This window comes from Antennarius striatus, chromosome 14 (assembly GCF_040054535.1).
Source record: "Antennarius striatus isolate MH-2024 chromosome 14, ASM4005453v1, whole genome shotgun sequence".
Classification (NCBI taxonomy): Eukaryota; Metazoa; Chordata; class Actinopteri; order Lophiiformes; family Antennariidae; genus Antennarius; species Antennarius striatus.
This window is the reverse complement of record NC_090789.1, coordinates 7,510,273-7,533,612: the sequence shown is the minus strand read 5'-3', so window position 1 is coordinate 7,533,612 and position 23,340 is coordinate 7,510,273. Positions and strand designations below refer to the sequence as shown.

Here is a 23,340-nt window from a genome sequence, read left to right as displayed (position 1 = left end):
CAAAAGGAGAAGAAGATATGTTCTAAACTTGTTTGTTTTGTGTTCTATCTCATTGGTACAAACATCTGTCTTGTAGTGTTTTTAAAATTATATTTTTACAGTATAACACTGACAAAGGTGGAAAGTTATTCTACATGTCATTACCTTCTGTATTATCTTTTGCTCTTAGAGTGACGCAGCATGAGCAGAAAAAAAAGACTACATTGCAAAATCAGCCACAACTAGCCTGTTTCACACTTTTTACGTTGCCATTTCCTCTACTTTGCAGTACCTTTCCCATGTATTATTATTTGTATTTCGTCAGATTAGTCCAATGCTATTCCAGTATCCAGTTCTCACTTGACTGATCATCAGTGAAACCAAATGTCAGGAACCTGGATATGCCCTTTGACTCAAGCTTTTCTGGTGAGAAAAAATTAACAAGATCATCCGATCATGTGACTACCTTCTAAGGAAAATGTGCCAGAATATGTTCAGTGTAGAGTATGTCCTTACAGTTGGACTACTGACAGACTAACAGGAATAAATAAACAATCAGCCAACAGTATGAAAACGGAAAATAATGTCTCTTTTAAGAAAAGAGACAACACTCCAGGGCGGCAAGGTGGAGCAGTGGGTAGCGCTGTCGCCGCACAGCAAGGCGGTTCTGGGTTCTGGGTTCGAGTCCTGCTCTGTGCGCAGTTTGCATGTTCTCTTCGTGTCTGCGTGGGTTCTCTGTGGGTTCTCTGGCTTCCTCCCACCTCCAAAAGCATGCGCTTCAGGTTAATTGGCCTTAGTATGTGAGTGTGAGCGTGCATGGTTGTCTGTGTTTGTGTGGCTCCGCGCCGCGCCTTGATGTTGCGCCCAGAGTTTGCCCCGCCTCATGCCCTATGCCAGCTGGGTTAGGCTCCATGACACTGCGGCTAGAGCAGTTCGTAAGATGAATGAATGAATGACATTACTACAGTTTTAAACGTACGTTAACCATGTTATTATTCAGGAGCACTAACTTAGGAATAATTTTCAAGAGCAACTCACCAGAAAAAAAAAACTTTCCTTGTAATAAGCATGGAAGGCAATTCAAGTTGTTACTCTGTGATATCCCTTACTCTACTGAACAGGATCACTACTTCCCTCTAGTGGTAGTTAATGAGAGAATAATCACTATCTGAAGTGCACAACCTTAATGGGAAAGTTCCATCATATATGGTTAGCAATTTATGCTTTAATTAAAATTTTGAGACACCCTACGCAAGTTCATTTAGTGGAATTATCTTCTACAGTGAGTTGATAGAGAAGTACAGTGTTTTTCGGCCTAGAGACAGTGTCACTGTCTCAAGGCCAACAAACACATTGGGTACAAGCGTTTCATTATTAAATTTACATCTCCTTACTCAAAAATGACGTTACTTATATTTCCCTCGTATGACATGATTCACATGATTGTGACTTTTTGCTTGGTAATAAGACTTAGGCACTGTTTGGTCTGTCCTCAGAGTGGTGGATCCTCGGCAATCGGTGACCTCTGTGTGCTTCATCGGCTGGTGATGACTCGCTCTACTGGATGGATCAGCGTGCCTTTGTCATACATTTATTATTGTTACTGTTATTATTATTGTGTTGTTAATCTGTACATGCGGTATCTATTGCTTCGTCTGTCCACTCCTGGAAGAGGGGTCCCTCCTCTGCAGTCTTCCTGAGGTTTCTCCCATCCATTTTTTCCCCTGTTAAAAGGGTTTTGGGGGGAGTTGTTCCTTATCCGATGCGAGGGTCGCACTGCTTGCAGTGCACAAAGGTCAGAGGGATATCGTCCATGTGCAGATTGTAAAGCCCTTTGAGACATTGTTTGTGAATCTGGGCTATATAAAAATAAATAAACTTGAAACTTGAAACTTGAAGACCAAAACAACAAGTTCAGCCCAGTGTACTAAATATAACTACTATAGTACTACTTTAAACACCATATTTATAACATATTTATTAGACAAAAAAGTGTTATCCAATTAATTTTTTTCCATCTGTATTTCAGTAGAACAGTAGAACAGGATAATTTAGGAGAGTTGAGGTGAATTAAAAGAAAGAGGTATTGTATATTTAAATAAAGTAAGACTTGTAAAACAATACATACAAGACAAGAGGGGCAGTGCAAAAATGCAAAATACAGTTCAAACAAGATAAACGAATGTCAGGAGACAAGTGCTGGAGGTGGCAGAGATGAAAATGCTGAGATTCTCTTTGGGAGTGACCAGGAAGGATAGGATCAGGAATGAGTGCATCAGAGGGACAGCACATGTTAGAGGTTTTGGAGATAAAGTCAGAGAGGGCAGACTGAGATGGTTTGGACATGTCCAGAGGAGTGATAGTAAATATATTGGTAGAAGTATGCTGAGTTTTGAACTGCTAGGCAGAAGGCCTAGAGACAGACCAAAGATGAGGTTTATGGATGTAGTGAAAGTGGACATGAAGGTAGGTGGTGTGAGAGAAGAGTATGCAGAACATTGGCTTAGATGGAGGCAACTGATTCGCTGTGGCGACCCCTGAAGGGAAAAGCCAAAAGGAGAAGAAGATGATCTTTTACTGTGTTAATATTCATACAGTGAGGATCTTCACTTTGTCACTCAAGAAATGGATGAAACTGTCTGAATAGAATTTAGTTTGTGTAGTTATGAAAATTTTTCATATACAGTGCTCCCTCGGTCTTTGCTGTTAATGCATTCCAGGAACCACACACGATTGAGGAATCTGTGATCGAGATTGTGATCTATTGATCTTATTATTTACGGTAATTTAAACGTTTATCAACCCTCCCCATAGTGATATTAAAACACCTTCTATCTGTATTACCTTTTCCAACACTGTGATCAACTGTTTAAAGCACTTTTGTTTCTCACGAAAGTCCGAGACTGACGGAACGGAGCACACTTCCAGATGCCGTCAGCCAATAGAATGCACGTATGGTATCACGTGACTGCCTACCAAAAATCCGCGATGAGGTGCAGTTGCAAGTGTTGATGCGTAAGGGCGCACTGTAGCTTATTCTAGTTACACACAAAAACCATTATTATAAAAAATCTAATAATTTATTTATCCCTTTATTACATCCTGTTTCAAAGCGGTGATGTATTGTAATTGTCATTGTTCATGTGTTTGTCCGTTCGTCTTTCTGTTCGTTTGTTTGTCCACTAAATATCTTCTCAACCGTTGCAGATAGAAAGATGAAACAAAAAGCACATTACTCTGGCAGTAAAGGGGATGAAAATGAGATGATGACCTTGAACTTGAGATGACTAGGTCAAGGTCAAATTTCAACTTTTGGACACTCAGGAACCAGACAAAATAGAAAGACGAGGGAGAGGCTAGTGACAGTAAGAAAATAGATCAAAGCTCGTGCTTTGATCTACCTATGCTCTAGCTTTCATCTGTGGTCAAAGCTAGCGCATAGCTTTGACCTACCCTGAAGCTTTGACCCTGACCTACCCTGAAAGTAGGTCAGTGTAAGTTAAGGGATGTTGCAGTCTCTGACTGCCTTTGTTCTAGTTTATTCTGCAACCTGAGGTGAAGACCATAAGTTGCAATGTGGCAAGAAGACCACTGTGTGGCAGCAGAGGAATTGCTTTAAAGTGAGCTTTGAGAGGAACAAAGTCACTTTGAATCCCGGTTACGGAATCTAATCCTGTCAAACATGTTACGGTAACGAAATTAAAATGTATTATTATTTCCTCTCGTAGACTTTTCCACTGCAACGGTGTTTATATGACAAGAACAGCTTTTTTCTCTTTTAGTGTTAGGGACACAACTAGACTGACAGGGGCTAATAGACCCGCACTGATGACCTTCCAATCACTGCTGTGCCAAAAGAGTGAGCATAGACACACTTGAGTGACTTGCCTGTCCTGTTATGACTCATTCACAGAGTTGTTTATTGTTTATAATGCTTAATGTGTGTACAGATGTATGTACTGTATTTATATTTTGTGAACAAAATTAACCCTCAGGGACAAGTGTTCTCCTGACTTAGTATGAGCTGTTAAACCTTCTGATGAACACTTGAAAAGCCCCTCGTTGATCTAGGCAACCATCCAATATCAAGCTAAAAATATAGTGCTTATTCTCTTATTACATCCCGCTTCAAAGCGGTGATGTATTGTAATTGTCAGCAATAGCTTTGATCTTTCACCTATGCAAGTAGGTCAGGGTAATTTTTTTAATTCAGGGGTGTCGCAGGTTGTTGCCTTGTTTACTTTGCAGTTTAATGCATGTGCATAGATGATAACAGATAGTTGACAAAGCAATTTGTTGTATGTGAATGTGAATCAATGAATGTGACTGCAAAAGCATAAGTGAAACTGTGAACCTTATGAAGGGTAGAAAAAGACATGAGAGCAAATTAGACAAGCATATTACACCCACATAAATGACTCACCAACATAATGTCCTTTGCCCTCTCTGAATGGGGGTCCAATAGGTCCCTTCATCATGGGTTGCATGTATTTCATGTGTGTTATGGGGGGATAGCCTCCTGCAAGAGCTTGCGCCCCCACCATCAGTAGCACACAGACAGGAGCCAACAGCATAGTCCCTCGATTCCCAGATTTCACGCACAAAAAACTGGAAACACACAAGAAAAAAGATGATAATTATTAAAATTCAGAAATTAATCGCTACATTTCTTTCATGTGTTTTTGTGCACATCAAATGGATATGATGTTAAAAAGCTAAATTACAACCCAGTGATATACAGAACCGTTCTGGCATTAATTTTAGAATTCTCCATTATTTTGAGAGCATCTCAGCCTATACACGCTATATGTAAAAATACACTACCGTTTTGAAATTTATTTACTTGCAGAGAATAGCAATTATGCATTAAAATTGAATCTCTTCTGATGTGAATGACATTTTATTTTTATAATGTAGGTACCAGATAATAGTCCAATCCGATCCAGCCAAAGCCATTTGAAATCAAGAAAGCCAAGATACTATTCTTTTTGAGGAAGAGGGAAATAAGAAGATATCAATAAAAATATTCAAATAAATATGGATAAAAAAGACAAATGTTTGTCAATGAAGAAAATTTATATGCAGCCATGCAGCTATTTATTAAATACAGACACTGTCTGGATAAGGGCATGTTAATCTACATTTTATGTATCCAACAAAAAAGGTAACAAGGCAGTCTCAACGAATGAATGAACAAACGAACGAACAAACGGAGGAACGGACGGAAGAACACACGAAGAATGACAATTATAATACATCACCGCTTTGAGGCAGGATGTAAGAACGTATAAATATAACTTGAAAGCATATTACTTGTGTACACTTCAACTGTCAGCTGCTGCTATGCGAGTTGGCCAGAAAAATGTTTAGCCTGCATGGTTCTCAGATACTATGACGGACAGATCTGTTGACTTTAACTCAATTCAGGAAGAAATGACCACATCACTGTCTGCTAAATATTTTCACAGGCACAGTCAGGTGACAGCAAACCCCTGGAGGACACTCAGCATGTTTGCATATCATAAGTGAGAAACCCTGTGTCCAGGAATAGCTTTTATACAACGTGTGTAAGCGAATTGAGCAAGTCTCCCTTGAGTTATGTCTTGACTCTTTTGACTGTCAGGAGTTATAACTGTTATAGCATTAGTTGTAAAATGGATTCTCAGCTTCAACATGCTTCTGTTTGAAAGCCAAAAGTGTCACAATCATAAAAAACACTGCAAGTGAATCACACTTTTCGCAACTCTTACTTACTTTGGGGCAGTAATATAAAGCAGCAGTAAGCGTCCTTACAGTTAGGTCTGCAGCTCCTCATACTACATTTCATCACCACAATCTTAACAAGAGCATATGTTTACATGTCAGTTTTTTCCTGTTTCATATGATGCTCAGTTTTCTGAACTGTGACCATGTGAAGAGAGTTAATTTTGACAGTTTACTAGCACAGCAGTTAAAGAAAACATAGGTGTATGGTGGACATTTTCTTAATTAAAATGTTTGAATATTCAGTTAATTAAATACTGTAAATAATTAAGAGTAATCTGGAAGTTCACCGCAGTTCACTTGAATTCACAGACATTTGGAAAAAGGTGCATTCATTGCCACCATGTGTGCGGTTCAGGTCTGTTTCACAGCTTTGCTTTTGCAGTCGTCTGCGATTGTTTAGCAACCACGTAGAAAGGCAATCAAATTCTTGTTTGAGAGCCATTTACCAGAATATTTCTCCAGGATTCTGAGGTAGTTTTTAAGTCATTATGATTCGTCATAGGTGTGTGTTTGTCTGCGGTGTCTGTTTGTGCTTGTTTATAGTGGTGTGTGTTGTCTTTGCCAGGAAGAATATTTTGCTGCTTCTAAAATTTTCCTGTCAAAATTGAATTTATGAAAAATGAAGGAATGAAAGACAAAGATCTTAAGAGAAATAAACAGGAGAATGAGAGCGCAGTACTGGGAGGGCATTGTTTGGTCCTTGGCTGACTTGTTGGCTGCCTGGAAGGTTTGTTCGTCTGGTATGGAGGCCTGCGGTTTTGGTGCAAATGTAATTTAGCAGGCGGCTCTGGATGCCCACCATTCTGCAGGCGTCAAAGTCTGTAAAGACCCAGAGCGGCACGCTCAGACACAGATGCGACACATGAACTGGGATCAGACACAGATGGGTCATTTGCAAACCACCACAATCTGTTTATCAAATGTTTCTGTTGAACAATTCAGAAGACATTATTAAAAAAATATCTCCTACTGGTCAGTTTGATCCATTTCTGGATCTGGACTCATATATGCCCTGGAACACAAGAACACCCACGTATCAGAACACACATTCTCAGCATGTATGAGCAAAAAAAACACCCAGTAATTGGCTATGCAGGGTTTCTAGTTTATTTGATGCCCATTTTACCCTATAAGATGGAGCTGCTCTAACTGCCAAGGTACTTTTTTTGTTCTAACCAAAAAAAAAAAAGAAAGAAATCAGTCTTGTTACAATAATTAAAAGCACTCTAAGCGTGGAATAGCAGAGCAAAGCATGAATAAGATACAGGTTCTGTTTTCTCCATCTTCTGTCAAATTGATTTAAATTGGTTCACTAATGTTTTGTTTTTATGTACAGTAAATGTTCCTGTTTTGGTATGCTGTGCAGGTGCCTTATCAAAAAAAAAAATCAGCCTCAATCAAATTTGAGTTGTAGGTATTAATATATTATATTATAAAAGGATTTTTTTTTTTTTTTTTTACAAAAATATATCTATTTTCTTTTTCCAGTGAAACATGTTCACATTTCTTCACTCTTGATGTGGAATCTGGATTGGGAGCCCTCTGAGTCCTTGAGCTTCTGGGCATGTGTCCATTCCGTGCCTTCAGACAGCGATTCATGTCTACATCAAACACATTGACACATGTTGGTGCGGATACATGCTGAACATAGACAAGCCCACCTTTCCATAAAGAGTGTACTTCACAGATCTGTCTCCAAACCATCTGGTGATCCGAGCCATGGACATAAACCAAAAGACGAATTGGATGCCATTTTAACACAAATTAAATGTTAATCTGCAGAGGCTGTGGGCTGCCAAAGCTGACTCAGCAGCCACCTGACTCAGACTCAGCAGCATGTCAAGTGGTCTGCTCAGACAGGCATAAATGACACAGATACCATTAAAGACTGCAAGCCAAGCACACAAATCCATACCACCGCTGTCTAGCCGCAAGGGAAACCAACAGTCCTGGGGAGGTAAAGCTTAAGGTACTCAACCTCCACTTCCCTTAAGTAGTAAATGTGTGAATCCAGACTGCGAAACATTTCCTTAACCAAAATGTGAGGATACTGTGTCATTTGGCACGGGACGGTTGTTTTTCTGGTGTAAATTAGAGCCATTGCTTGATTGAAGGGATCATCACCCGAACATCATATTCTGACTTTAAACTAAATATCAGATTGTTTAACAACAGCAAAAATCCAGTGGTTGTTAGTTAGCTTGGTTACAACCGCAGATTGGTATAGTGCTGCACTTAAATTCCGACCACATGCTTTCGCTGAATCATCCAATTCCTGCTAACCTGAGGCCCAACTGTAACCATTCAAACTATTACCATGAACCCACATGACTATTCAGCTGTAATTAAACCGCACCAACCTTCCTTGACCAAACCTTCCTCCTGTAAAATCAGTACAAAATGTTCCGTTTTTGCCTTTTACGGTATGGCATGAAATTATGAGAACTGAAGAAGGAGAAAGGCACACTAAAAATTAAACTTATAATTAAACTTACAACTTATAAGGTGCAAACTAAAATTGAACTAATGGACCTGCAAATATTAATCAGTGGCTTCGCGGCACAGCTCTCAGTAAATCTGATGGGGTGTGTGTGTGTGTGTGTGTGTGTGTGTGTGTGTGTGTGTGTGTGTGTGTGTGTGTGTGTGTGTGTGTGTGTGTGTGTGTGTGTGTGTGTGTGTGTGTGTGTGTGTGAGGAGAAGAGGAAATTGCGAGTTGGGTTTCATTTAGAGAATTTATAATGAAGTAATCCTTCCTTCAACCTGAGTGACACTTGGGAGGTCAGGCCTTTCCAATGTGAGCTCAGTGCTCGCTATTTGAGCAGCGGTCACAGCTCTTAGTAGCTTTGCATGCACTCGATGTGAGTCAACACCAGGGGGGGAAAAATCACAGGCTGTTATGAGAACGTACGTGTGTGTGTGTGTGTGTGTGTGAGGGTAGCCACAAACTTAGAGACTATATGATGAGACATTCACATCTGTTTATTCAGTTGTCGTCACTTGAAAGTGTATTGAATTAGTTTTGGGTTTTTTTGGTCCTTACTTCTCGCCAAAATAAAAGCACCCATAAGCTCCCAGTAAGTGTTTCCAGTGAATCATTTACAAATTAACTATCATTATAGATAATGTAAGTGTTATTTTAAAGCACAGACAGGATCTACACTGTTTGCATTTCTCTTGTGCTGGATGATGGTGCATTGCTGACATAAAAACACAGGGTGTATTGAAGCATTTCAACAAAACAATTTTCAATTCTTTATTCAAATTGGCTCTTACATTACACCAGAAGTATATGGACTACTTTCCTCATCTAAGACTTTCATTGCTTGCTAGTTTTAAACCATCATAATAACAACTGTTTAAATTCACCATTATTTGACATGGTTTTCTTTATTTGATTGATTGTTGTGCCTGTAGTGACATGCAATTTATAGCCTGAGCATTAAAATGACTTGCTTTATCTGCCCAACTCCAAAACATATGTACAGGGACTTTATTTTGTACTCCATGAGATCAAAAAAAGAAACAAATCCACATATCCTAGAAGTCGTCAAAGCTGTCTCTGTCTCAAATGAAGTTTCAGACTTTGGCTCTCTTTTGGACGATACATAAAACAGCACTGACATTTTTTTTTACAGTACTGCGGAAATGTATCACCATGACAACAATCAGAGGAGGAAAGCCAGGCCCATAAAACGTTTGGTGTCTGTTGAAGACTGCTATCAAACTGACCGCTGTGCTCAAGCCCATCCATCACATTTGAATCAATTGGATCGTCATCTATGTTGCAACAATCCAGTGATCAAACACAACTAGAATAGGAGCAATTCCAATTTTCCATGGACGTCCATATGTGTTAACTGGTAAAATCTTGAAATTTATCAGAGGAAACTCATAATTACTATCATAAAGCTGCTGTGTTAATGCAGAGACACCTTCAATATTTCTAACTCAGGAAGTGATAACAATGACAAATTTCTAGGGTGCTGGTTTATATGCAGGTTTTTTACTTATGCTGGTAAAATGCAGATGCATATGTGTGTGTGTCGGTGTGCGTGCGTGTGTGTGTGTGCGTGTGTGCGTGCGTGCGTGTGTGTCTGTATTCAAATATATCTATGTTAATATTTATGGGAAGAAACCAAATAGAAGATGGCAGTCAAATATTTGTCAAGGGTGCACTGAAGACAGGATCAAGAATGGGCCTCTCTTCAGGAGAAAAAGAAAGAAAACCTCGTAAAACACAGTGGAAAAGAAGGATTCAGGAAACCTGCGGAGTGCGGCTGTGTTTTCTGACATTCCCAAAGGTTGAAGTGAGTGAGAAAAGAGTTGGGAGACTGTAAGAGTGGGGTAGGTTTATGCTTATGAAGGGTCTAAGAGGGAACAAGTGATACTTAAAGGAAGCAGAGACTGTAGGTGGTGTAAAAACAAGGGAGTGAGTGTGAAGAAAACATGGGGAGGGGAAATGAGCACGGAGGTCAGACAGAGGGTTTTCATTTCTTGATGACTTCATTCAGTAGAACACATTTAATACCCCTGGCATATCTGAGTGCAGAAGCAGACGTGGTAATCATAAAAGTAGAGAGGTAATGTATTGTGCATGTGAAAGTGTATGTCTGTAGGGACAAAGCAATAACTGTCAAGTGAATAATTCCCAGAATAGTTAACCCACAGGACCTCACAGACAGCAGTTGATTGTAGGTTTTAGTTAAGTGACCTCATTTGCACCTCAGTGTCAAAGGGGAGCTTTTAATTCGGTGAAAAGGCATAAATTACATTCAATTAGTCGATCTGTTATTCCTATGTTCTTCCAATTTATACTCTACCACCTGATGACTGTGAAATATTCCAGCTCAAGAAATAGGGAGGGAGACATACTGAATTCTACAAAACCCTATTAACACCTAACCTGAGGGATCAAATGGAGCTGAGAAAGGCTGTGGGACGACAGCTATACCTTTTGAATAAGCCGTCAATGCACCTAAATTCAATATGAACAGCTGATTAAGTAATCGATTGTAAAAAACATCATATTGGCCAGCCCGCCTTCAGCTCTCCAGAGCAATACATGTTCTACTTGCCACTGCAGCCAAGGAGGTTGCTGAAAGTACACATCAGAAGTCTGAAAAACTGGCACAACTGATGAGGTGCTTTTTCCTAATCATATGAGAATGGAACAATTATTGCAGAGCTAGAAATGTATGGTCTGAATTTATTTATTTCTGGAATATAACACCATAAAGAAATTGTATGTTAGAAGGCACTGGGGAGGCAGCTTTAGTTCAGTGGGAGAACATCAAGGACACCTAGTAAAATAATCTTCTGTAAATCAAAATTATTACTCTGTCTTTCTCTACTTTGTAGGTCTGAACTGGTAAACTCAGCTCTTTTCTCTTCCTCTCCTATTCCGCTAACTCTCTGCTACTTAAGCTCCTCATTGCGGGTGTGAATACTTTTATTGTATACTGCCAAGGCCTGACCAAGCAAAGCATGGTCCAAGCTTGTAAGGCCACCAATAATTTCTTAAACTTAAGTTTCTATTGAATTTAAATTACTGAAGAAAAAATTTCTGGCAGAACTGAAATGAGAAAATGGGAGAGAAAAGGACTCTGTGACAACAGCAAAGGCAATAAGAACTTGACTGACTTGATATTCAAACTTGATATTCAGTTTACAATAATAATAATAATTCATTATCATTTTTTTCAGTCCGTCTTCCCTAGATTAAGTTAAGAACAGGACAACTATGCTATCCTTTAAACAAGCAGGACATATTTGTCATATGGTTTTCGGTGAAATAACCATCCATCCATCTTCAACCGCTTATCCAGGCCCAGGTCATGGAGGCAACAGTCTCAGGAGGGATGCCCATACTTCCCTTTCCCCAGACACCTCTTCCAGCTCCTCCGGGGGGATCCCGAGGCGTTCCCAGGAGAGCCGAGAGACATAGTTCCTTCAGCGTGTCCCAGGTCTTCCCCGAGATCTCCTCCAGGGTAGGACAAGCCCAGAACATCTCCCCAGGGATGCATCCAGGAGGCATCTGGAACAGATACCTGAGCCACCGCCGCTGGCTCCGCTCGAGGTGGAGGAGCAGCAGTTCTACTCTGAGCTCCCCCCTGGTGACTGAGCTCCTCACTCTATCTCTAAGTATGCGCCCAGCCACTCTACGGAGTAACTTAATTTCAGCTGCTTATACCCGAGATCTTGTCCTTTCAGTCATGACGCAAAGCTCATGACCATAGGTGAGAGTAGGAACGTAGATTGACCTGTAAATCGAGAGCTTCGCCTTACGACTCCTTTTTCACCATGACGGACCTATACAGCGACTGCATCACTGCAGAAGCTGCACTAATCCGTCTGTCAATCCCATGTTACATCCTTCCCTCACTCATGAACAAGACCCCAAGATACTTAAACTCCTCCACCTGGGGCAGAAGCTCTCCACCGACCTGGAGAGGGCACACCATCCTTTCTGGTCGAGAACCATGGCCTCATCCCACTCGCGGCACACTCAGCTGCAAACCGTCCCAGTGTATGTCCATAAAAATTCTGTCCATAAAAATTATGAACAGAACCGGTCATAGAGGGCAGCCCTGCCGATGTCCAACATGCACTTGGAACAGACCGGAATTAATGCCGGCAATCCGAACCAAGCTCCAGCTTCGGTCATACAGGGACCAGACAGCCCTCAGCAAAGGGCCCCGAACCCCATACTCCAGAAGCACTCCCCACAAGACACCACGAGGGACACAATCAAATGCCTTCTCCAGATCCACAAAACACATGTGGACTGGTTGGAAAATTCCCATGAACCCTCGAGCACTCGATGGAGAGTGTAGAGCTGGTCCAGTGTTTCGTGACTGGGACGAAAACCGCATTTTTCCTACTGAACCCGTGGTTCGAATATGGGTCTGATCCTCCTCTCCAGTAACCTGGAATAGACTTTCCCCAGGAGGCTGAGGAGTGTGATCCCCCTATAGTTGGAACACACCCTCCGGTCACCCTTTTTGAAAAGAGGGACCACTGGTCTGCAAATCCAGAGGTACTGTCCCCTACTGCCATGCAATGTTACAGAGAGTGTCAAACATGACAGTCCCTGCACATCCAGAGACTTGAGGTACTCAGGGCAAATGTCATCCACCCCCCTGTGCTTTGACATCATGGAGTTTGGCAACCACTTGGGTGATGAATGAATCCACCTCTGAGACCTCAGGCTCTGCTTCCTCTGTGTAAAACAGGGCAGCGCGATTGAGGAGATCCTCAAAGTATTCTTTCCACTGCCCGACAATGCCTCCACAACTAACCTGTTTTTACAGATAGCCTAACCCTAACTTAGCAGAATTTTTGCTCCTGGATTTTATGACATAAAAGTACACAATTAAAATCAGTGATTTTAAGAAGAGCTGGGATTATAGTTGTCACCTGAAAATAAAAGGCATCCCAGAAACAAACTGACAGCTAATCTAGGGTGTATAAACTAAGAATATTCATGCCAGCATTTATACCATCCAATTTGAATCAAGTCAGTATTTTAACCATAGCACTTTTTGTATTATCAATTACTCATGTATAATGTCATTCTATTTCAGTAAATGTAATGTGTCTTAATGCCACTTGAAATTGACAGTAAGTGGCAGTAGTTTTCTGATAGGTATTTATTGGGTTTAATTCGGTACAAATCGTACAAAGCTCAGTGGAGAAAAAAGGGGCTCTTTCACATTGACCTGAGAACAACCTGCACCTGAGTCATGTCCTGCACCTGATTCAATCACTCATCATCCTCAGCACAGGAATCCCAGCTCCTCTCCTCCACTACAACAGTCTGTTCCGTCTGCTGCAGCAGCGCTGGCTTTCTGAGCCTGTCATTACAAGTGTTCTTCTCCTTGTGTTGTTTACCTCTGCCTGTTTTCCTAATTTGCTTTTCTCTATCTGGATCACAATTGCCAGCTTCTCCTCTGCCAAATATAACAAACTCTCATTTAAACCCATCCTTGATGTCTCTGTCTGCATCTGGGTTCGGATTAAAACTTAAATCTAACATGTTGTTCTGTCCAGCTATTACTGCATAAGGTCTGTCTGCAAAAGTTTGACAGTAAAAATCTAAAATTAAAGGTAGTTTTTTCTCCCCCACCTCTCAATACAGAGGGGTATTAACTGGCACTGAAAGTGTTTGGTTTGCATTTATAGTGTAATACAGAAACCTTAAAAGAGTGAAGGGGAGCGGAAAAACATGACAGTTTGCTCGGAAATGGGAACAACAGCTTCTAAATCTGGGCAAAGACTAAGATTTCAGCTTGTTTTTGACTCAGCTGTTTTGTCACATGTCATGAGTCATTTTGAGTTTCAGATTATACTTATACTGGTGATACACTTTGGCAGTAAGTCGAAATGTTAAATTTTTGCATCTCAGCGACACAAAAATTGTTAATGTTTTTGCAGGATATAGCAAGGTTGTACTTTTACCTGTAAACATTAACAAGTAGTTACTATAGATTCTACATTAACTACTATGTTCTATATTATACTGTAGAACATAATATAGAACATAATGTTCTATATAGAACATAAAGTGTGGTTCATGCCTAGAAGAAACTGTACAGCATAAAAGAAAAAGTGGGATAGAAGGACAGAAGAGGGAAAGGGAGAGAAATGTTCAGCGTATAGTTGACAAGTCACTTTGTAAAATCTACAAATCATATTGCTCACATTTTCCTAGCTGCCTGTGAGTCCATTTTTTGTCCTTTTTTAAAGTCTTTTTTTAAAGCCATTTCAGCACACATGATGGCACAGTGCCTTGAAAGCATAGCAAAGACTCTGCTAGCAAACAAGCCTCCACTTCTTGTTTGGTTAACAAACTCCCAGCTGGAAAGGCTGAGCTTTCAAACCAATCTTTATAGACGAATGTCAAATGCCAGACATGTCAGCAGGGGCTGATTGAGCTGATTTATGTACAGTATGAGTAGTCACACCATGAATTGACGATCAAATCATACAGTGTGAGCACATAAATCATGAGCTTTGGCTTCACATTACAGACAATTAGCTCACACAGTATGACGGAATTAAACAGCGTTCATAAAACTGTATCTGTGCTTACCCTAATATAAGCCTGAGTGATTTATGTCTACATAAAGGCCTGCATTTAATACATCTCTGATTCAAATTCAAATCTGGTACTTTCTGGGGTTAAATAAGTCCCAAGTCACAATTTGAGGAAATTTGGTTCTTCTCAACTGACGTGGATCCTCTTACCTAGACATTTTGTTTGGCTTATTTTAGATTTTGAAGGCTAAACCATGGGTCCTGTTCAAAACTCTTTATTTTTGTCTCATTAGATCACTGTTCAGCAGCACAGTTAATACCCATTTGTTCAGTAGCTAGATAAGATTGTGTAAAACGCTATAGGGCTCAGTTGTTGATCTTGGTCTGCCTTATGTCTTGTGTTTACCATGTCTAAAAGTATCCACGGAGCTATTACCTTGTTCCCCTTAACTGGGCAGGTGGCTTTGCCAGAATGGGGCCTCTGGAATGCTCAGTAGACATACATTCCAGGGAACACACAGAAAACTGACAAAAATAAGACACAGACAAGAGCTCACACCAAGCCTTTGCGCGAATTAATCATAATTTTTTCATAAACAGTTTTGCACTGAGCTTTTCTTGCTTTTCATGTGTGCTTGTCAAAATATTCATGGTGACAGTTCATCCAAAGGCAAAGATGGCTATGGAGAGAATTCAAGCCTTGTCCATGGGTTAATTTGCAATTCAATGCTCTGAAGGTGAGAAATGCTCCGGGGCACTGAAATAAGTGAACTAAACTCAGAACAATTGCACACCATCACTTGTTCCATTCTTTTTTTGCCAGGCCTGGAAAAAGTCCCAAGCTGCACATAGCTGGGACTAACATCCAGGAGGGAAAAGCCCAGATAAATCCTCTTGTAGACTGCTTCTATCAAAGGATTCCACAGTTTGACACTCCATGAAAACACTACGCTAATACAGATCGCATTCTCAAACCACTGGTGGCAATGGAGGGAGATGGAAACTTGGGTCAAGGCATGGGAGAAGAGGAAGAAAAGGAGGAAAAATGCCTATGACCGTAACCAAAATTTAAGCACCAGAAGGGGAGGAGAAAGCAAGAAGCCATGAAGGAGACATGAAGTCATTACGTCAGATTGATAGAAAATCAGGGAGATGGAGGGAAAAAATGAAAAGGAGCAGAGAGTAAAAGCTCTTGCTCTTGATCTGCCTGTTGACCCATGTCAGATGTGTGGCCGCCAATCATCTCACACACTTCTTCCGCTGGTAGCCAAAGAGAGATTTACACAAACATGCATACATGTATTACGTGAACACAAACACACAAATTGATTGGCAGTGAAACAGAGAGGGAAGTCTATTTTTATGTCCAGATGGAGAACAGGGGAGATGATGTTGTGAAGCAGAAGGGAGATTATAATTTAATATGGGGCTGGAAATCTTGGTCAAATTCCCCTCGAGGAGCTGAAAAGCCTCCGTTCTTCGGGCTACTGGACTACAGACTGACTGGTCTCCATTTGAATGGGCTGTTGTGGCACCAAGGGGGGCAACCAAAAAGTAGACCGTAAATTATGAGAGGCATATCCTTGTATACCAAGGTTTGGCATTTTATTGCCACATAAAAGATGATTTCTAAAGCTGTAAATGATATACTGTATCATGATTCCTGCTAAGCATGATAGAGATTAAAGCTAACTTCTGAAATACATAGAGTGCTGCTCCATTTCCATCCATCAGATTTCCTTTTTATCCTTTGTTTTATGTCTCATCTTAACATGACAAAATGGGTTTTTTTTACACATTTCTGTGTAGCATATTTTACCTCAGTTTTACTCCATATTCTACCCAACCACCCATCCAAGGTGAGATTACCGTATTTGTCCCATCTTCAGCTGCTGTTCCATGGTAAATGCTGTAACTACTACATTGACATTTTTGGACAACACTGCCATTATGTGGCGGTCTCTCCAAGCAGGAGTAAGCTGAGTGTGAGTATTGTGTTTGTTCTTTGGGTGCCTGTATATGATAACAAAGAGTATAATGTCACACAGCAAGTCTCTGCTCTCTAACTTGAAAATCACTGGATGTTTTGTGTCCAGTTGAAAACCATCAAGATGCTGAGGTGAGCCGAGCTGATTGTCCAAACTAGCCAACTAAAAGAAATGTACAAACCACACACACACGCACGCATGCACACACACACACACACATACACACACACACACACACACACACACACACACACACACACAGACACGCACGCATGCACGCACGCACGCACGCACGCACGCACGCACGCATTCAAGCACGCACACACACACACACAAGCAAGCATTTGCATTACCCGACCACCAGCATGCAGAGCACAGCCGTCTCTGACTGTGGTCCTCACTAACGCCCACCCCACCCATCAGGATCAATGCAAGTCTTTATTAGCGGTTGGCCAACAGCACCGGCTGGGAAAGACGACCCTGCCTGTTCTAGCCTCGCACCTCCCAAAATCCACTGCTTGGTTGTATAAAAAAAATTTCTGTCAATATAATAGTAAAGAGGGTGTGAAGCTGTCAGGGGGGATAGAAAAAGAACTAAAATCTGCAATCATAACATCAGATGAAGAAAATTTAACAAGTGAAGTGTAACAGTTAAAACTGTGACCTGACATCCCTCATATACACAGCAAAAGTTTTTTTCTTGTTGTTTTGTTGAAATAAACCATCACAGCAAGACTGTAATAAGTGGGGCTTTTACTACTGGCTTGGTCTCTGCTGCCATAATATTCTGTTTTTCTAATATGAATTTTTTTTTTTTTAATTCTCTTGGCTGCGGACGTGCACGCATGGGACCATGTAAAAACTGAGAAAATTAAGTGATGCATCCTGTTTGAGTCGGGCCCACGCTGGGCCTTATGAAGTCTATAGGAGCTACCAGAGAGCAGAAGGTATAGAGCTCTGTGAATTGTGTTGGGATCAGGGCTACCGGTAGTCTAGAGTTTTACTAGTGCATGTTGCTGGATGTCACAGTTAGTTTGATTTCATAATAACCATAAATCCTAATTTAACACGCGGCTACTTTGAGGGGTGGCTCACCTGTATTAAAACATTCATATATTTATATATTAAAACAATAGAGGGATCATCCCCCTCTGGTTTTTACATCTACTTTTGCTGAATCACATCCTTACTGATGAGCATAATAAAATGGATATGCCCACGCTAAACAATCTTCTTTCCATCGCTGTTAACGGCCCAGCCGTGTGTTCGTTCCCTGCTCAGAAATTCGCCGAGATGTGAATGAAAGAACTAAACACTGCAGATGAAGAGCCAACAGAACAGCGGAAAAGGTCACATGCATCACAGCAAACTGTTCAATTAGTCTTATATTTGCCAAGTTGTTTTGACATGACATGTGAAATCTTAATCTATGGGGTGTTAATGTTACCTCTTAGAGACCATTCGCATTAGGCAAAATCATCTTGACATGTTTGTGTGCTTGTCCCTTATCTATAGTACTGAAGACTAATTAGTTTATCTTCCCCATCGTGGAATGTTCAACTGCTTGGAATTTAAGCTCATAGGGCTTTTTTAGTAATAAAAAAATGAATTAGGCTTGTTGATTGCTTATTTATTCAAGATAAAAAAACACACACCCCGTCTCTTTTTTGACAAATTGTACCTTATTTATAACGTTCATAATTCTATTTTTCTTTCAAATGTGTGCCAAATGTAATTGAAGGTAATGAGTAAAGATGAATAAATAACTACATAAATGTTCCTGAGGTTTCTAGTTTATTCTTTCACCCCTTATGGAAGAATAGACATTTCTTTGTTAAAGAAGCATCATATTCTCCAGTTCAGTCAATTAGAAAGAGGCTGACACGTAAACTTGGCAACATCATTACACAACCAACACATTCATTAAAATATGTGAAATCATAGTTTCCCTAATCACGACAGGACGGCATGTTGAATATCAAGGAAGGGAAGGAGGAGAACATGTTGGTTTGCCAGAAGCACTTGTTTAAACAAGCACACTTTGTGCAAAATAATGGTCTCATTGTTCCTGAACTAAAGGCAATGATATAATTCATACTGGCAAGCACAGTCCACAGTTTTGCTACTGCAACTGTCTTGGCTGTCCCCGTCCCCCCGTCTTGTCATCTGTACTGCTTTGTCAAACTGAACCCAGGTGGCACAGAGAATGAGGAGAAGTTGTGCTGCAGTTCAAGGAATGAAACAGACTGAGCATGTCCATATATTTGCCTACACTTGGAGCAGGACAGGTGAAATGTCCTTCATGAATACCAAAGTTAACCTAAAATATCCTTCCTAAAAAGTTGCATCTGATACTAAAAGGATGATGTCCTTTTTCTGTATTTCTCTAACTTGGTTTCTCTCTCTGACCTTCCGTCTTTCCCGGTTGATGTCCTTTCGCCGTCTTGACGCTAATGGTGATCAGGGTGACTCCTGTTTTGTGTGTCTGATTTCATCAGGACTTCTTTTTTATATTAAAACGAGGTCTCCTCTCTCTCTATCGGTTATCTACTGATCCCAGTCATCAGGAGGTGATCAGGGACACACAAAGGAATGTTCCAGTTGCTGCTAGATGAGATATAATACATAGATTAGAAATGAGTGGAGTTGTCAGTCTAAGGCAGTTTAGGGGGGCTGAAAACTGAGTGAATAACAATGTATGTATGTATTTGCAAAGTTATATGGTCCAGGAATGGCTTTAAAAGTCCGATGAGATGTCTACATGCATCTATGTATAGCAGACTGTATTTAACTAAATAAAATGGATTATCTGCCCATGTGCCACCGCTGTAATCATAAAGAAATAAGAACTATTTCATGGTTAAGAGGCTTTAAAAAGTGTCTGGTCTGCTCACTAGAATGTTAAGTTTTAGTGCTGTGCTTTTAATGGCAACAAATACTGAGATAATAATGGCGTTTTGAATGAACTCCATTTCCTTGTTCACCTGCCTCATGGAATTCCTGCAGTAATGCCAGGAACCAATAAAAGGACATCAAACTTTCAAGAGGCGAGACACAATAATAGCTGCCTCATTATGCATTATGTAGCAAAAGTCTGGAAATAATGAAATTAAGGAGAATTGGGAAAGTATATATGATAGGATCTGTGCAAGTTTTTTTAAAAGATCATATCAGTATTTGTAGTACAATGGAGTCGGGAGGATATGATTAGCATGGAAAAGGCAACATCAGTGGGTACATAGTCGTTCATTAAGAACAATCTCCACATATCAGATATGTACTTATCTACAACCTGGCAGCCAAAACTAGAAGACATTCTTGAGAGTCTGGAGTTTGTTTAGATTGACAGCCCTCATTGAGATAATAAGCAGGATCCGCAGAGGGTTGAAGCAGCTCCTTTGTCTCCACTTGGCAGACAGAGGAAATGGGAGGATTGGAGGGTGGAATATGACAGTTAGAAAAGAATAAAACTTAAGAATGAAACACATCCTCAGGCAAAAAAGGAGTATTGAGGAGGATGGAGCTTTGTTGGGAGGTGGCCGAGAACAAGACTTTTTAAGCAGTCGATGCAGGGAGATTGAGTCAAAACAGACAGACTGATGTCTTTACTGGCGGCACAAGGATGTTAAAAATGACCTCTGGATGATGCAGGCCCACTGTATCTTTTTATTCATGGACAGTCCTATCATTGACCCACGCACTTCTCTCCACCCAATAAGGATTTTGTGCTACCTTACATCTGTTTGTACAACTTTAGAACTGCATCAGGTCTGTCTGTAGTATCTGCATTAGGGTCCAAATGCTTTGCTAGCTACAGTTCTGCTCATAATAATAGCAGTGTGTTTAAAAGGTGGGTAAACCTCAACATTTTGGGTACATTTTATTTTAATATACACAAATGCATAGGGGACATTGCACATTCTACTGCACATTCAAAGCAAGAGAGTGAAATAAGTATGATAAAATTTCACAGAAAGTCAAGAAAAAAAGTTAAAATGTTTTTAAAAAAATCAATGTGGACATCTTCATTTGCAAACTCAAAAATGTACTGTATAAACTGAGAAATACAAGAAGATTCAGGCTACCTAAATCAATCAGCATCATTACCCATGTCATCCGCTGTTGCGGGTCATGGGGTGCTGGAGCCAGCCGACTGGGGGCTGAGGCAGGGGACACTCTGGGCATGAAGCCAATGCACAGCAGAGTCAACAATAGACTAACAAGCACGCACACACACTCACACATACGGGCAATTTGAATTTATCTTGCTAGTGATGTGGGACTGGTATTATTTTGATTGATTTTGAACAGTATATTCGAAAAAGAAGAATATGTCAGCACTGGAGTCAGGCCCGGAGTGTCCCCTGCCTCATGCCCCCAGTCGGCTTGGATAGGCTCCAGCACCCTGTGACCCACTACAACAGATGAAGTGGATTTAGTAGATAAATGAAAGAATTAATGAAGGTCAATGTCATGTTCAGGCGGCACGGTGGCGCAGTGGTTAGCGCTGTCGCCTCACAACACGGCGGGTTCGGGTTTGAGTCCCCTCTCTGTGTGGAGTTCGCATGCTCTCCCCGTGTCTGCGTGGGTTCTCTCCGGGTTCTCCGGCTTCCTCCCACCTGCAAAAGCATGCGCTTCAGGTTGATTGACCGGTAGGAGTTGGCCCGTAGGAGTGAGTGTGTGTGTGCATGGTTGTTTGTCTTTGTGTGTGGCTCCGCGGTCCACTGGCGTCATGCCCGGAGTGTCCCCCGCCTCACACCCTGTGCCAGCTGAGATAGGCTCCGGCTCCCCGTGACCCGCTGCGGCGGATACAGCGGTGGTAATCTGAAGATAACTGACTGAATGTCATGTTCACAGCTTGTTTCCATTGCCCCCTAGTGGTCAAAAACTTGTTACTACAGGACTCTCCAAAAGCTCCATTTCTATGTATTTATTCTGGCACAATAACACCACTGTCCTGAAATCATATTCATTAGTTCCAGTATGCTCAACCTCTCCAGAGGCAACAGTCCCCATTGTGTTATTACGCCAAACATCCCTCAACGACAGACATGCCAAAATAATGAATGACATTAATGAAAATGGGATGGGAAAAGTGGCTGTTGATTGACTTCTCTCACCAAATTTGTTTACAAGTTGTAAGTTGGGAAATAACTGTAATGAGTGGAATAAAGAAAGACTAGGAAACATTCAGTTCGAATTAGCAAGAACAGGCTGACAAATGCATTTTTTTAAGTGAAATCACTGATTTCCTCTTTTTAATGATTTGTCAAAAGTGCATGCAGCAGAATTTACGATCTGTTAATCACCTGATACTTTAACATCTACGGAATATGACTCTGAAATAAAAGGTAGAAGCAGAGACCCACATGTCAGATTTAACAGGGTGCCATTTTAACTGTCAGATGAAAAGAATATCATCGGTAGACTCATTAAGGGACATGAATGTCTCCCTTGAACTAAAAAATTCCAGACTCACAACTTACAGAAACTGAGACAAATGGGCACGAGTGGAGAGAAAGGCAGAAAGAGAGCTAGACAGCTGCTGGAGTTCCTCGGATGACACAGAGCAGGCCGCTGTGGGAAACATCAGCTCCTTCATTCACTGTAGTCTGAGAACATAAAAACTACCACATCCTTTGATTTCCAGACCTGAATATGTCCCTCACACGAATAAAAAAATAATACAGACTTGGAAACCATATTCCCAAATTATTTGTCCATTACTACCCCCTCTTTCTACCCCCTCTTACCCTCTTCCTCCATTCCTCCCACGCAAGGCATTCTGTCTTTGATGTCAATGCGGGATGAAGCTTAAAGCATGGGTGAGGTCTATTCTTCTGACAGGAGATGGCTGGGAAATGGTCTTTTGTTTTATTTCATCCAAAATGACATGCTCAATATGAGTGAGCAGCCCTGTATCTATCATAATCATTTAAAATAAAATCATCTTACAATCCATGTCTTCCATTAGCATTTTCAGGAGGATTTAAATGTCTTGCCTAGGAGGTATGTGACCGTTTAGCAGTGTGAAACCAAGCAATAGGTCTGCCCTTTGAAACCTCTCTTGTATTACATCCATCATGTGGCATCTGCACCTGTCAGTTGAAACACATGGGAGACCATTACCAGTGACCTAGGAAATGTCACCAATTATGAAACAGTTGGAAAAGTCGGAGGTCAAATCCCACGTCGATTACTCTCAAGGCCTGTGTTTGTTACCCTTGTCATTCGGTTATACACTCTTAACCACATACATGGAGGCCGGTAGTTATATCAGGATCCTGTCTGTCAGCACAATTGCATGTCTCACAGATAGTTTTGTGCCAGTAATAATGTTCTCATTTAACAGTGTTTAATTGTCAGTATAATTACATCTCTTACTTAACAAGTATTTGGGTTAGATGCTCAAAATATCAAGGCAGAATTTTTCTACCATCAGTGAGGAATGAGGTCTTTCTGTTTAATGCAGAGAAAGTTCATGATTCCATTTATGGCATGTTTTCATTGGCATATCTTTGTTTCTTCACAAGAATTTTTAAAAGTGGGCCACAAATATTTCTTAATGGCT

At 40.8% G+C, this 23,340-nt stretch overlaps 1 protein-coding gene across 1 annotated transcript in view; it reads right to left on the bottom strand.

Annotated features, from left to right (window-relative positions):
- The window catches only part of col8a2 (collagen, type VIII, alpha 2), a 44,905-nt gene that overhangs the window by 6,308 nt on the left and 15,257 nt on the right, over positions 1 to 23,340 (bottom strand). Inside the window, exon 2 of the mRNA XM_068333848.1 lies at positions 4,403 to 4,587. Within this exon, the coding sequence (XP_068189949.1) occupies positions 4,403 to 4,553 (151 nt within the window). The 5' untranslated portion in view covers positions 4,554 to 4,587. The remainder of the gene's footprint in view (positions 1 to 4,402; positions 4,588 to 23,340) is intronic.